We start from the raw sequence: 15,635 nt of genomic DNA on the forward strand, positions 1-15,635 counted from the left end.
TATGTCTATGTGTCCCTGTGCTCAAAGCCACACTGATGTCTGTGTATAGGTGTGAGGACATACTCATAAATTGAGACCCTTGAAATTCTTTCCGTTACTTACGTAGGGTATACATGGTTATGTTGATTTTCTAATAATAAAAATTATATACTTATATTCAGACCAGGGATTTATTATATTCATTACAAGACATTTTCTGACTAATATCTTGGGAAGCGTATTAAATTGATTAATTTTTGGATAAAGGGAAGCACTCGTTGATGATTTTAACATTCTTTTCTTTTTGTGATTTAACTTTAGGTAGTTGTCAGTGACAAATTTTAAGGTTTAATAAGGAGCTGGGATTTCCCTAGAATCAAATCTCACTTCTATACTTACTAGCTTGCATGACCTTGGGCAGTTTTTTATTTTAAGCTTCTCTGTGGCTTGGTTTCTCTCTTGCTAAACTAGGAATAATTGTGATTAAGGTAAAATTGAATACAAGACCAGGGACTCATTTACTCCCCACAACAGCCACATAGGTGAGGAAATTAAGGCATTTGGTGATTACCCAACTAATAAATAGTAAAGGTGAGATTTGCACTCAGTCTAACTCCAGAGTCCATACTTTTGGGGCACTATGCTGTACTAAGTTCTTGATTACTTCATAAAATGTTCTGCGAAATAAATGAGATAGTATTTAGAATGTTTGGTACAGTTTTGGTTCTCAAAGCTTTTTGAATTTTGGAGTTGTGGAAAAGGTTTTGTGGACCTAGAGATTAAGGAAAGTTATAAATAGATAGTTGTTCTTAGTTCTAAACAGTTCTGATAGCGTGTTAGAAATGAAAGAATCACAGAGATAATGGATCAGCATCTGCATTTTAAGAGTCTGTATTTAAGGTCCTTAAAGTTTGAGAAGCACTAGAGTAGATGATTTTGACAATTTCTTCCAATGCCTAGTTGATAAGTCCGTGAGTTTAGGGAATCACATAGCATGGGTATTTTGGTGTTGATTATTGTATTTAGAGGAGAAAATGATAATATATCAAGTATTATTTTAATGTAAATCACTGTGATAGAGGTCTGTTTCTATTTTTTGGCTTCCATGGTAGGTCAGTTCTTGAGGTAATTAATACTTATTTGAATTTGTAAAAAGTTTCTGATGTGGTACAGAATTATCCTAAATTTTATCATCTTAGGAAATAATTAGAACTCAAGATTTTTATATGGTATAAGATTAGTTGTTTTTCTTAATCTCACCAAATAATAACATAATAATATCAACCAATTACATTATATCTGGGAACACTTGGAATAACATGAAACTTTCTAGTTTTGGACAATTCACTATTCTGGTGTTTCCATGAACAGTTTAAAATTTGACATTAACTATAAATGAGCCCCTGACTTGCTTGATTTGACATGCTTAATTTTATTAGTCTCTGGAATATAAAAATTTCTTTCACAATTAAAGGGTCTTCTCTTGTAGAATTTTAAAACTATGACAGTAATGTCTATTTTGTTCACCGTTAAGTCACTAGTGCCTGGCACATTGTGATAGATATTGACAACTGTTTGTAGAATGAATGAGTAATAATTTATTTTTTTGATCATTTTGCTACCATTTTCAAATGAGAAGAGACAAGATTCTGAAAACTTATGTTTTAGACATTCGAGCATCTACCATGTTAACTAACTGCTGCATTAAATAATCTTCCCCATATTAACTAACTGTGATTGTTCTTTGAAATTTTTTTTAATTGTGAGATGTATGATTCACATAGAAGAAATATTACATTTATTCAGTTTAAGGCAAACAGTTGATTAAGAAATAGAACCCTACTGAATATTTGAGAAGCCTCCTGTGGGTTGTCCTCCAATTGCATGCTTCCTCTCTTTATCTACAGAGATAGCCAGTTTGCTTCGTTTCATTTTAAAACCTCTTAAAATATCCAAGCAGTAAGTTGTTTAGTTTTGACAAACTGGCTAGCAAGCATAAATCTAACATTGTAAAGAAAGAATAATATTGTAAATATTAGGCCAGATCTCAATGGAGAAGGTAGATTGATTAAAGTATTTGGGTCATAGTCTGGTTTCAGCTTTCCTGAGAGTGTATGAGAACTCTTTGCAGGGAATTCAGTGGGTAAGGTTTTGAGTGAATCTTGGGAAATAGCATCTGCTTTCCATAGTTGGGCCTCTGGCTGTACTGTAGTGTGGATCAGGTACTGGATGTTCAGCAAAAGGATTGGACTGCTTTTGTATTTTAAATCCCCATGGTTTACTTTCAGCTCTTAGAAGTCAGAGACCACTTCTGTAGGTGAAATAGTTTCCCCAGCTGATTCAGGGAGGAAATCATGAGGTCAGAGCAGAAACTTCATCAGTGGGTGTTCTGTCCTCTGGTTAAAAAGGTAATAGTGGCCAGAATGAGGAAAAAGGATAATAAATACAAACGAACAAGATTGAAGTAGCCTTATATAGACGAAGAAATGTTTAAAATTTCCACAGAGTGACATTAAAGAGGATATGAATAAATGGAAAAACATTACTTGGGGTAGGAAGACTCATTATTATAAATTATACTTAAATAAATCTTTTCTAAGATTTCTGTTCATATGTCATCTAGCTGAAAGCTTCCTATATAGTCCTATATATATAACTTATATAGCAATCATATGTACTTGCTTTATTTTTCTCCATAGCACTTTTCCCTGGCTGATATAACTGTACATTTATTTATTACTTGTTTTTTCCCCTTCTGGAATGTAAACTTATGCAAATGTGTAAATTTATGAGAGTATGCTTATCGCTCTCTTTTCTAGAAAGTAGCCTTATGAGGATATGTTTTGTTCCTTGTGGTTTCCCCAAGCACCTTCAGCTTATAGCACATAAGAAACATTCATTGACTGAGGAATGAATGAATAAATAAAACTGTTCTTTCTCTCATAATCCATAGAACTTACTGTCTATTCCAGTTTTTTGGTCATTAACTTTGTTCACTTTAGCATCTTATAATGCTTTCTATTATTTTCTTTTGGTTCAGTGTCTAATTGTTTCATTCCTGTAAGACATTCTTCTCTGTGCTCCTTGATGGCAGGAATGGGACAAGTGCATCCTTTGTAGACCTCACAGTGCAAGGCAAATGCATGTAGGAACTTACTGAATTGAATACGTTTATTTATTCGTAAGGACTTAAATTGCTAAAATCCAGTTTGCCTTCAACAAAAGGAGTATTTTAAATGTATAATACGGTATAATTCTAAACAAAACGGGTTTTTGTTTATTTTTAAGGATTGAGAATTTTGGAAATGTTTTTTGAGCTCATGGTATATTTTGGTAACTGAAAATTGGAAGTTGTGCAATTATAATTTTATAAATTTCTATGTAAATTTGAGTAAAATTTTCAGTGAGATGTGGATTTCTTACCTTGAAATTTTAAGTTTTAAAAAATGTTGTTATACTGTATTTCTGTTGGAACTTAGTTTTAAGATGAAATACTCTAAACATGTACAACTTTGGAGGCTATTTAACCTTTTATATATATGTGTGCATATGTAAATGTTTTTATAAATACTTTTTTTTATCATTTCTCATGCCACCATATCATTCAACAGTTTGTGTAATGATTGCTTTTGTGCTTTTACATTGCCACTAGATTTTTAAAAAATCATTGCTGATGTACTATAAATCCCTTTCTACATATAGATTCTGTATATTGTTTCTTAGAGATAAGTCTCCAAGAATGTAGTTAACATTTTCAAAAACAAATATGTAACAAATACTGCAAATAGCACTGTATATGTTGAAAGGATGTAAAAGTTTTGTTTGTTCTTTTCTAATTCATATGGAAATTTATTTATTAAAAATTATTTTCCTTTTCTTTATTTCAGACCAGTCTATCCATATGGGGATGGGGAAGCCTTGGCATTGTCCTTTCTCTAATAACCTTTGGACCCTTTGTAATATTTTATTTGGCATTTTATATCCTCTGCTTTGTGGGTGGGTAAGTATTCTCAAAGATAATCTTATAATTGCTATGTCATACTCTGTTGTTAAAAATTGAAACAAATGACCATGAGACCTCAAGAAGAAGAAAAAAATGACCATGAGAAATGGAAGTATGGTTTGTGAATGCTCTTTTTTGCAAATTATTTTTTACCAAAGTTAAATGAAATAAAATTAAGATACCTGATAAAATAAAAGCAACGTAATGGGGACACCTGGGTGGCTCAGTCGGTTGAGCATCCGACTTTGGCTTAGGTCATCATCTCCCAGTTCGTGAGTTCGAGCCCTGTGTCGGGCTCTGTGCTGACAGCTCAGAGCCTGGATCCTGGTTAGGATTCTGTGTCTCCTCTCTCTCTATCCCTCCCCCCCCCATTCGTGCTTGTGTGAGCTCTCTGTCTCTCTCTCAAAAATAAACATTAAAAAAAAAAAAAGCAATGGTGATTGTAATTTGTATCAGAAATATGCGTAATCATTTTCAAAAAGCTTTCAATTTCCAATGATATAAACTTTTCGTATAATTTGACAGTTTTAAAGAGTTTTTATTCCTTTTGGTGTTATTACCTTTTAGGAGTGAAAAAATTTTAAATCTATTATATTAATAAGTTATATTGAGATGATTCCAGTTTTATATAGTATAGAAGATACTGTTTCATTGATTAGACTTCAAACAATGTTAATTTCCCTTTGGGAATGCTGTTACTTTGTTATAGAAAATTCAAACAACCGATTTTGCCTTTTTCTCTTCATGTTTGTTTGGTTAACAGTGTTTATGCTTTACCTTGAATTGATAATCCTTTACAAGAGAGGTTTCAGTCATGATTTACTATAGCTTCCTATATGGAGCATTTGGTATCAGATGTGAGTTGTATATGAGAAAATCTATAGAAAACAGAGGTAGATGCTTGTTATTTAGATACTCAAACCAAGGTCGCTTAGCTGAGTATTTTGTTGTTACTATGTGTGTGTGAATGTACATATATGTTTGTGTGTGTGTCTGTATTTTTAAGATACATTTATGTAATTGTGGAATGCATACCTTTGAGTTCTTTTTTTTTTTTTTAAGTTTATGTATTTTGAGAGAAAGAAAGCAAGCACGGGCACCAGTGTGGAGGGTGGGAGAGGGAGAGAATCCCAAGCAGGCTTCTGGCTGTCATCGTGGAGTAGGCTGACATGGGACTCAAATTTTCGAACCGTAGTAAGATCATGACTGAGCCAAAGTCAAGAATTGGGTGCTTAACTGACACAGCCACCTAGGCACACTCTTGAGTTCTTTTTAAAAAATCTTTTGAGACCCCAAATATTTGGAAGAGCTATTTGAACCTATAGGTTTAGAGAACTTAGCTGAATTGAATAGCATATATAAACTGTGTCCTGAGAGACCGTGTAAGATACTCAAGAACTGACTTCTAAATGTACATAACACCACCCACCTCTTTCACAATAGGGTTTGAAAGTTATGTGTAGCCATTTTATAGGGAGTGCACCCACTGTTTGTAGAACAAGTGAGAAATCAAACATTTACCTCAAGGACTATTCCTAAAACTATATTTCAGATTGAATATTTTCATCATTATTGCTTAGATATGATACTATATACTGAAGCAATTAGAAATAAGCCATAGGAATTAGATAAGTAAAATTTTGAATATCTTTGTTGATGATAAAGATGACTGAAGACTTTATAGGTCTGCAGCCTTCTTTGCTTCATAAATTAGACTTCTTTGTTACAAATTAAGACCAGAGCAGCATGGTTGCATAACTATATGGTTGCACCTCTTCTCTATAGGCTCATGTTGATTTTACCGATTGGAAAGGAGACTGTTTTGACATGTTTCTCTGAAAAGGAGAGATTTCTTCTGTTCACTAAATGAATAAAACTTTGGCAAAAGTGATGGAGAAGGATTTCAGAATATTTTCCAATATTTCATAAAGGGAGGAAATTGCAACTTTATTTGTCAGCTGGAGCTCTAGAATCCTTTGGAAGGTGGAGGAGTGGAGAATCATTTCTCTTACACGAAAGTGCTCCATATAAAGTTTTGGAAAAGGGGAAGGGTGATGAGTCCATTCATTTCAGAGTCATGGTAACTTTTCTTGTTCCCTTTGTGAGTCTGCAGATTTATCAAGAAGTAATCTCAAAATATTTTTTAGACACTTCTAAAGTTCTGTAAATTTTTAGATAAGATGGAATTTTGAAGGGTGTGTGAAGGCCACTAAAACTCTGGGTAGATAATATGAAGAGTCACATGGTAGGGTCTGAAATGCTAAGTTGGCATTATGTCATAAATTGATCAGATGTTCTGTCCCAGGTTGTTGATCTCCATGAAATTCCCTGCTATAGTAAGGGAACTTTAACTTAAATACTAAGGGCCTCCCAAAATTGTCTCAGGGGGTTAGTTAATTAAGCATTTCTCAATTAACTCTGTTATGGTCAATGAGTACCATAATTCCTGAATCACATCTTTCCTATTTTGTCTTTACAAAGAATGATTGTCTTTTCTTTAACTTTGTATGGTTTAATGCTTTATGAATTGTAAGAACGAAAATAGGTTTTTAAATATCAATCTTAAGTAAAATAATTACATTCCATATACTAACCATTTCTTAATTTTAGTGCTTTTTTATTGTGCAAGTTTTTAAAGTTATTTTTTCCCCTTAAAAATGCAAGTTTGAGAGGAATTAATACATTTCCTATGGCAACCACCTTTTGTTTTTGTTCTGCAGTTTGCCCTTCTACATTGTTGCTAATGTATATATTTTGCTTATAGTCAAAGCTAATTCCTTATTTTCTAATAAAAAGAAAACTTTTGGAAGGAAGATCATTTAGGGATTTTTTTGTGTGTGTTTTTTAAAAAAATTTTGGGGATGCTATTGATACTATATTATGGGCTATTTCATGTAGTTCTGTTGTATTGGATGATACAGTCATTTGTAGCATCTGATTTTACTTAAACCTCAAGGCTGAAACTATTAATTAGGTTCTTTGTAAGATCAAACTGTTCCTTCTCTTACTTTCCTACTATCATACTTTGGACAAAGGTTAGTGTTTTATCAGTCTGTTTCATGATAATATTTTTGTTAGCACTGTTAATGTAAGCATTTTATTGTGTCTGTAAATGTACATATCACTAGATAAAACTGAAATATGGGGCCAGCTTGATTCTTACTAATAATAGCAGATGCAAGACAGGTGAAATTTTTGGTAATTCTGAGGCCAGCCCTTTTAAAAAGAAACAAAAATAGAATTGATGACATGGGCTCATATGACTTGTTTTTCTCCACTCCCCTTTCTGCGTTTGTGGTGCTTATACTAAGGAGCAGATAGCCACAGAAAGCAGAGAACTTTGAGAATCTTCCTTTCAGTAGTTGAGGCTGACCATAGTTAATTTTTCACAGTTCCCTTGTCACCACAGCCTTTGAATCATTGGAAGATTACTCCAAGATCATTGTAAAGTTAGAATTTGATGTTTTTTTTTTTTTTTTTAATGGATTTCCTATCTACTTAGTGGTGCTGAGATTTAAGTGGTAAATTTTAAATATAGAAAATATTGATAACGTTTAGTAAATACAGTAAAGCAGTTCTAAACCAGTTTTTGTCTTACCGCAACTCTGTAATTATTTCAAAACAATTAGCCTTCGGGATATATTTATATGTATCTTTAATTTCCAGTCTGACTTTAAACTATAAATTAAATCTCTTTTTTTCCTGTATAGCCTTTCTTTATTTTATTTCCATAGTGGAAATTATATTACTATCTCACATTAATCAGTTAACTACAGAAACGTGTGATTTTAGCTATGGATTTAGATCCTATTTGTCTTTGGTTAGCTAACCTACTTACTTATTGAGGGCTGACTTTCCTAAAGTTTGAACTTGTTGCCTGGGATTCTTTATGAAGTATATTGTATAAAAACTTTGAAAGGTACTCTTGTGTAAATTCATAAAATATTTATAGTTGTTTTAAACTTCAGAACATAACAAAATTGTCAGTTACTTGCCTTGCCAAAGTCAAAAACTGACTTTTTAGTGAATGACAGGGCATCTATTAAACCTGAAAAATACATTTGGTAATAGATGTGTTAACTTATAATAAAATTTTATTTTTGTATCTAAAATTAATTTTTCCCCCAGGGGTTTTGTGGTTACTCTCCTGTTTGGAAAAACAAACTCAGAGAAGTACCTAGAACAGTGTGAACACTCATTTCTTCCTCCAACATCCACTGGGATTCCTAAGGTAAATAGAGTAAAGGAATGTGTGAAACCTCAAAGTCCTTTTCTATGCGGTGATGATAATGTGATCACCTGTATATGGCTTGGCAGATTTTCCTGTAATTCACTAATGCTCACTGTCAATGATCATGCTTAGAAAATGCATTTTTAAAAGATTACTTGGAAAACTTTTTTAATGTTAGATGTTAAAAAGTGGAAATGCAAGTTTTAGGAAAAGATAGAAATTTGGGCCCTCATCCTGCTATCTTAACATAAGATTTCAAAATTTGGAATGAAGTAAATTACATAGAAACCGGAGAAAAGAAAATGGGCACTTTTCTTTAACTGACTTGGAAAATACAGCTTGCAGTTAGGCTATGCAGTATCTATAATTTTAATAATTTAGGCCCAGTTTTATACATATATATATATATCTCCAACATCTTGAATGTTGGTATATTTCCATTTTTTATATCATAACCTATAAAAATAAATTGGAATTCAGTATTATAAATAAGCTTCAGATTTGCATTGCCTTCAATTGTTGGGTATTCAGGATGGTTTGTCTCATCTTGTATGAAGAGAGACAAATGGTCTGGAGTTGATACCTGTATTTTAACTTTACATTTATTAACTTGTCCATTATGTGCTAAGATGTAGGAGATGCAGAGATAGTAATATACAGTATTATTTTATATTCCTGAAATAAAAGAATTTCACCCCATCCTAGTAACTTTCATATTAATATTTTTTTTTCTTCTAATACTTAACATTTAAAATCTCTTTGAGACTTTCTTCTGCCCTCCTTTAGAATTCCTGTTAATACGTACTCTTTTGAGTTTGCTCACAAATCTTTTCGAGGAAATGAACCTTTTCTTTTTGAATTGTTTCTTAGCCATCCATTACTTTTCATTCATTGGAATGGTACATAATATAGGATGGGAAATATGTTAAAAATTAATATCCTAAATGGAAATAATAACAGTCAAGACTAGCTAAGTCTTATAATCTGTTTTTTAGTACATCAAATAAAAAGAGTGATTTTCATTTGCTATTTCTAAAATGATTTATAAGTATGTTTTATGAAAAAAGTCTTAGCAGTTGCATGTTATAATTTGAAGCCTATGTTTTATATATATATATTTGTGCTTTGCTATTTGCTCATATTTTTAATTGAAGAGTGTCCCACTGATTTTCACTGTTTTTCCAGTCCACTGATCTTTCTGAAGACTACAGAGAAAGAGAGGAATTCATTTTCTTTAGTTGCTAAAAATCATCCCTAAATAAATTTAATTAAAATATATTCATTTGGCAGCTGTGTATATAGGCTGGGAAGGGAGAAGAGGAGAGTTTAATAAAGACAATTATTAATTTGACTCACCTGAAACACTAACTTAGGGCTTTGAAGTTTAATTGAAATACAGCAACAATATCTTTTCAGTTTTCTCACATTATAAATAATATTTGCTGATTTTTTTTAAATTTTTGAGGATAACAATAGAATTTTTTTCTGGGTGTCTAACTTTGTTAGAGAAACTTTGAGAGCTGGTGTTTGGTTTATACCAGAGCCTTAAGAAATAGGGCTATTATTGACTGACTTGAAGATTGCAGGAAAGTTACAATGAATATTCAGTTAGAAGTGAACTATAGAGATTTTAAATTAAGAAACTGTGCAGTAAAATGTTATTATTTTCTTTAAGTGCTTAGAAGAAATGAAACGAGAAGCCAGGACTATAAAGATTGATAGAAGATTGACAGGTGCCAATATAATTGATGAACCTCTCCAGCAAGTGAGTTTTCCTTTGTGGTATTTGCATACCTTGTATTGTGTAATAAGGTTTATTTCTTTTGAAAATACTAGGAAATATTTTTTGTTATATATGTAATATGCTGGAAATTTATTATGCTGTCCTTGGATCCTGTATTTAAACATGGTACGTACCTTATTTGAGAAATCATTCATAATGAAGGGGTTTATGTAATATTCAAGCCTTTTGTTTGAATTTGCGTTTAGAAAAAAGTTTCTTTGATAATATTTCTAATTATTTTAAAGTTAAAATGCTCTTTAGCTGATGAACAAGCTTGGTGGTTTGGTAAATCAGATATTTTTTTCCTATTGTTTTTTAAATGGATATACCTGATTTGATTAAAAAAATATTTAAAAATTAGATTACAAATTTTTTTTCTCCTCCCAGATATTTTTCATTGATGTTTATTTAATTATATGATTATTATGTGTACTTTAAAATTCTAACATTTCTTTTGTAGATGAGCCATATTTAGTGTACCTGATTCTCAAAAATAATACACATCAAGTTGTATTATTTGCTATTTATAGGCTGCTTTAATACTGTTGCAGTATCCAAGGTCCTAGAATTAAGTGAACTCCTTTGTCTTTTTTGGTAATTTGACTGCAGTATATTTGAAGATATAATCTTGGAAAAGAGGTTTCTTTTTGAGAATTAGGGTCATTTGGTATTATTTTGCACCTCATTCCATTGAACTAATTAAACTCTTGATTGTATCATGGCACTGAAAATTTATGTTTTTTGCAGACTCTGTCTTTACCTGAATATGGGTGGGGATTGACCACAGATAAGACAGTTTTTTTTAAATCACAGTTTAGTGTGTAGAGAGTAAATATAAATTGATAAAAAATCCTTTCAGGTTTTAATTCGCCACTGATCCTTTTTAAATCCTAAAGCTGTATTTTTCCCCAATATTTTTGTTTTAGGTTATCCAGTTTTCCTTGAGGGATTATGTCCAGTACTGGTATTATACACTAAGTGATGATGAATCTTTTCTTCTTGAAATTAGGCAGACTCTTCAAAATGCACTCATTCAATTTGCTACTAGGTAAGGTCACTGTTTGATGCAGAAAAATTTAAAATATATTGTTTATACCAGTAAGGAAAATGACTTTTAAATAGAAGGGGGAAATTGATTATTGAAAGGTAAGTAGAGGGCTTCTGGGTGGCTCAGTTGGTGAAGTGGCCAGTTTCAGTTCAGGGCATGATCTCAGGGTCCGTGAGTTCGAGCCCCACGTCGGGCTCTGTGCTGACAGCTCAGAGCCTGGATCCTGCTTCAGATTCTGTCTCCCTCTCTCTCTGTCCCTCCCTCCTTCTCACTCTGTCTCTTTCTCTCAAAAATAAACATTAAAAAATTTTTTTTAAAAAAGGTAAGTAGAACAGTAGTTATTATTGTGAGATAACGCTCGGATTATAGAACTGGAGCTCTAAAAACCTATACTTCTTTAACCTTTATATTTACAGGATGTTGATCTTGATTAAGCCTTGATTTCTGTCTGGTTGTAAGTTTCTTCATCCAGGTCTGGTCATGTGACTTTCACCCCACTTATTGAGAATACCTTTTTTTCCCCCCTCTTATCCAGATACTCTGTTTTATTTTAGTGCCATGGAAGTAGTTTCAGTATAACTCCTCTTTTACTTTTGACACGTACCTAGTAGAAGTGCTTTTAGGGGGAGAAGAAACCAAAGGATCATTAAGTCAGTGGAGAATATTCAGTTTATTTTCAGAAGGGAGTTGATGAGTTTGCTTTAAGAAATTTTTAGGAGATACACTAAATTTCTTACCTTACAAAACTTGCTTATATACTACCTTTCGTATGACAAAATATTTTGGTCTCTATTGCATTGAAACTACTTGATTTTTTGGGTGGCCATTTCATATCCAGAAATTACTTATTTTTGAAAGAAAGGATTTTATGTTTGGATGAGTTTGCATTTTTAAAAATTTTTTATTGAAGGATTTTGTTACCCACTCCACACACAGATTTTCCTCCCAGCCTGTAGCCTCACGGCAGGAAGTTGCATGCTTTGGCCTTCAGTTTGCTTTCAAATCTGAAGGTGTTGTTTTTCAGCCACCCCCTCTTCTTCCCCACTTAAATTCTTGAAATACAATCTTGTACTTCTGACAGTCTTGGAGAATTAGAGCTTTGCCCTGGGGCTTGTATGGCATTTTCATCTCTGTGCGCATAGATGTTTCCAGCTTATGCTACCCTGTCAGGACTCTTCAGCTGTAACTCATTTAATCCTGAGCTTCAGAGTAGGAGCTTAGTTCCTCAGCCTCAGGTCACTGGGGAGGCCTGCAGTAATGTGTATGGTTTGAATAATAACCTTACGTGTAGAGATAGATCTGAACTCCTTCTCCCTCAGTGTTAACAGCAAACATTTGCCCACTAGCCAACCATCATTACAAGTGTACGCTCCCTGTGGAACACCAAAAATAAGGTATGATAAAAAGTCAGAGATTGGATTTTATCTCCTTTATTTCATATATATAACATTATTGAGTATTGGGTATTCATTCTTTCAGGTAACTCTTCCGAATCAGTCATTCACTACTTTCTATAGTAACATCATCCTAATGACTTTTTTTTTCTTCCTTTGGAAAGGTAGAAATAAGAGTCCATTATTGATGTATCTGACTGCCTAAGTATGTATTGAAATCTAACAAATTTTAGACCTGGAAAGAACTTTGAACTAGTAATTGGGAGACTTGAGTTTGCATTCTGCTCTACTACTTAGCTATGGAACTATTAACAAGTATTTTAAACTTTTTGAATCTTTGTTTTTCTCGTATGTGAAATAAGCATAATCATACCTTCCCTGTTCTGTGTTCCTTACAGGGTTATTGTTGGCATCAAATTTATTTAATTCATTCAACTAATATTTTGTGCCTACTTTGTACCAACCAGGTGCTGCAGATACTGCAGTGAATAAAACAGAATCCCCATTTGATGGAATGTAATAAAAATAACACTTGTGAAAATGTTTTTAAAGTTGTGAAGGAATTTGAAATTTAAATTTTTAACGCCCTCCAGCATTTATAATTTCACAGATGAGGAAGCTAAGGTCCAGAAAGATTGATTAGTCCAAGATTATCCACAGTCTAGTATTCTTCTTTCATTCCCTACCAGATATGTCATGATTTAGATTTTTCATCTTAGGAGTGCCTTGGTGGCTCAGCCTGTTAAGCAGCTGACTTTGGCTCAGGTCATGATCTTATGGTTTGTGAGTTCCAACACTGCGTTGGGCTCCCTGCTGACAGTGTGGAGCCTGCTTGGGATGCTTGCTCACTGGCTCTCTCCCCCTCCCCACTCTCTCTGCCTCTCTCTGTCCCTCCCCCACTCATGCTCCCTATCTCAAAACAAAACCAAAAACAAAAAAAAAAACTTTAGATTTTCATCCTAATTTCCCCCCCTTTTTACCTCTCATTGCACTACTTTCCCTGTTTTTGATCCCCCAACCCACCTTTTCTTTACCCTTCATGTAATAAATTGTTTTGTTTTTATTCTTTTCCTCCTTTTGTAACATTGTATGCTATCAAGGTGAATATTTGGGTGATTGCAGAAAGAGTCAGGTTTCTTTCATCCTGGACTGACCTGAATTTATATCTTTGCTTTCTCATTGACCTTAAGTTTTTGGACAAATAAATCCTCTCCTTTTGAACCTTAGTTTCCTCATTTGTAATAGACTGATAATAACGAAGTTACTTTTGAGGCTGTTTTCAGGGTAAAAATGATACAAAGTCAAGTCCCTGGTATTTAGTAAGGTTCAGTAATTGTGTCATCCATGTGAATGACTTTATTTTTGTTCTATGTTGGCTTTTTCTTTTACTACTAAAAGGTATGTCTTACAGAGTCTCCATGATTGTTTTCAAAGATAGTATGGACATTAGGTCTGTTTGCAGTCATTTGAATACTACTTTGTTCCTTGTTCTGTGCTGTCTATTGTTTCTGGAGCATATAACAGGAGCGTTAAGTTATTGCCTCTGCCCTTCAAGGTACAGTCTTGTATAGGGGCCCATGAAGCCCTGAAAGTGTATGCACAACCGTTTATTTTTAATTGGGTGATTACAGATTTCATTTTAAAAAGGGCCTGTGAACCCAGAAAAAAAAATTTGAAGCCCTCCATTTTGGTGGTCATATTTATTCATTACCTTGAGGAAACAATTACAGAGTATCGGCATAAAATGTAAAGCTAATTTTGAGACACAGTAGGAAGAAAAGACATATGAAGAGTCTGAAGTCCTGATTTTGAGCTTTAATGCTATTATTAAGCTGTAAGACCTTGAATGAACGGAATATATAAATTCTTTGAGTCTGGTGATAACTCATATCTACTTATCAGGTTGTTAGGTTTAAATGACATCACGTGACATCACATGTGAGAGAGGACCTTGTATTAACATTAGTATCTATTACTCTAGTAGCAGTTTAGGGATGGGAACCTTCATGGAGCACACTTGAGTTCTCTGTGGTAGAACCTGGGTGTGAACTAGGCTGGAGCTTTAGGGGATGAATCTGTGATAACCTTTGTATTTTTATTCCTCTTTCAAATAAGATATTATGATACAGCACTGAGAGCTCTGGGATATCTGTATTACAGTTCTACCTGTACCATTGAGTTATAGTGTACTTAAGATTTCTTACCATTTATGTAAAATAATAACATTTGTAGCAAACTCAGAATTGTGAGGGGCAAATGAGATGATGTTCAGAAAGCATTTCATGGAATATTTATCAGCCAATAAGTGGTATTTTGAGCAAGTTACTTGACTTTCTCTGTTTCAGTCTCTGCATCAGTAAAATGGGATAATTATCCCATGGGGTTATTGTAATGTTTATATATGGTACTAGTGAATGTAAAATACCACAGGATTGGTACACAGTAAATGTTCAGTGTATGTTAATTTAATTTTTGTATGTAACTTAATTTTTGCTACTTACTATGTTCCTAGAATATATACACAGATTCTTTTACCTTTGTTTGGGGGGGAAGATCAAATTAAAGCACTTAAGATATAGAGCAACAAAGTAGTCATTTGTGTGGTATTAAAAGCAATTTTTTTTTAAAGTTTATTTTGAGAGAGAGAGAGGGTGCACACGAGTGTGGGAGGGCCTTAGCACAGAGCCCGATGCAGGGCTTGATTTCATGACTCTGGGATCATGACTTGAGCTGAAATCAGAAGTTGGATGCTTAACTGCCTGAGTGAGCACCCAGGCGTCCCAAGAGCAATTTTTATGTAGAGGTAGAATGGACCAGAGTAACTAATGAAGACCTCTTGTGGATTAAGGTTAAAACTGGTCTTCAAGAATGGATATGTGGGATAGAGAGAGGGATGGAGGATGTGTTAGGAAAGAGCAAAGTTCTGAGAAGGGGGATAAGGTTAGTGTAGTAGAAGCCATAGGGAAATACAAGTGATCAAGTAACCTAGTTGCGCTCAAAGGTAAAATATGGCAACTGTGTTCCTCCACCTCTGTTCCCCTTAACCCCAAGGTTAGTAGAAAAGAGATATATTCTAATGCCACGGCTGTGTAGTTCCTAAAGCGTTTTCCTGTGGGAGGAGGAGGTATGGCTATGTATGTTCCAGGATTCAGTGGATACTAATGATAGCGCTCTTTCTGGAATGATGGGAGATATGT

General features: G+C 33.6%; 1 protein-coding gene across 5 annotated transcripts in view; it reads left to right on the forward strand.

The window, feature by feature from the left end:
• The window catches only part of SNX13 (sorting nexin 13), a 133,715-nt gene that overhangs the window by 39,441 nt on the left and 78,639 nt on the right, over positions 1-15,635 (forward strand). For all 5 annotated transcript variants that reach the window (XM_053218364.1, XM_053218362.1, XM_027072009.2 and 2 more), the window contains exons 2-5: positions 3,867-3,979; positions 8,111-8,213; positions 9,889-9,978; positions 10,923-11,044. In XM_053218364.1, coding sequence (XP_053074339.1) covers positions 3,867-3,979; positions 8,111-8,213; positions 9,889-9,978; positions 10,923-11,044 — 428 coding nt within the window. The remainder of the gene's footprint in view (positions 1-3,866; positions 3,980-8,110; positions 8,214-9,888; positions 9,979-10,922; positions 11,045-15,635) is intronic.

This window comes from Acinonyx jubatus, chromosome A2, assembly GCF_027475565.1.
Source record: "Acinonyx jubatus isolate Ajub_Pintada_27869175 chromosome A2, VMU_Ajub_asm_v1.0, whole genome shotgun sequence".
In the NCBI taxonomy this organism is placed as follows: domain Eukaryota; kingdom Metazoa; phylum Chordata; class Mammalia; order Carnivora; family Felidae; genus Acinonyx; species Acinonyx jubatus.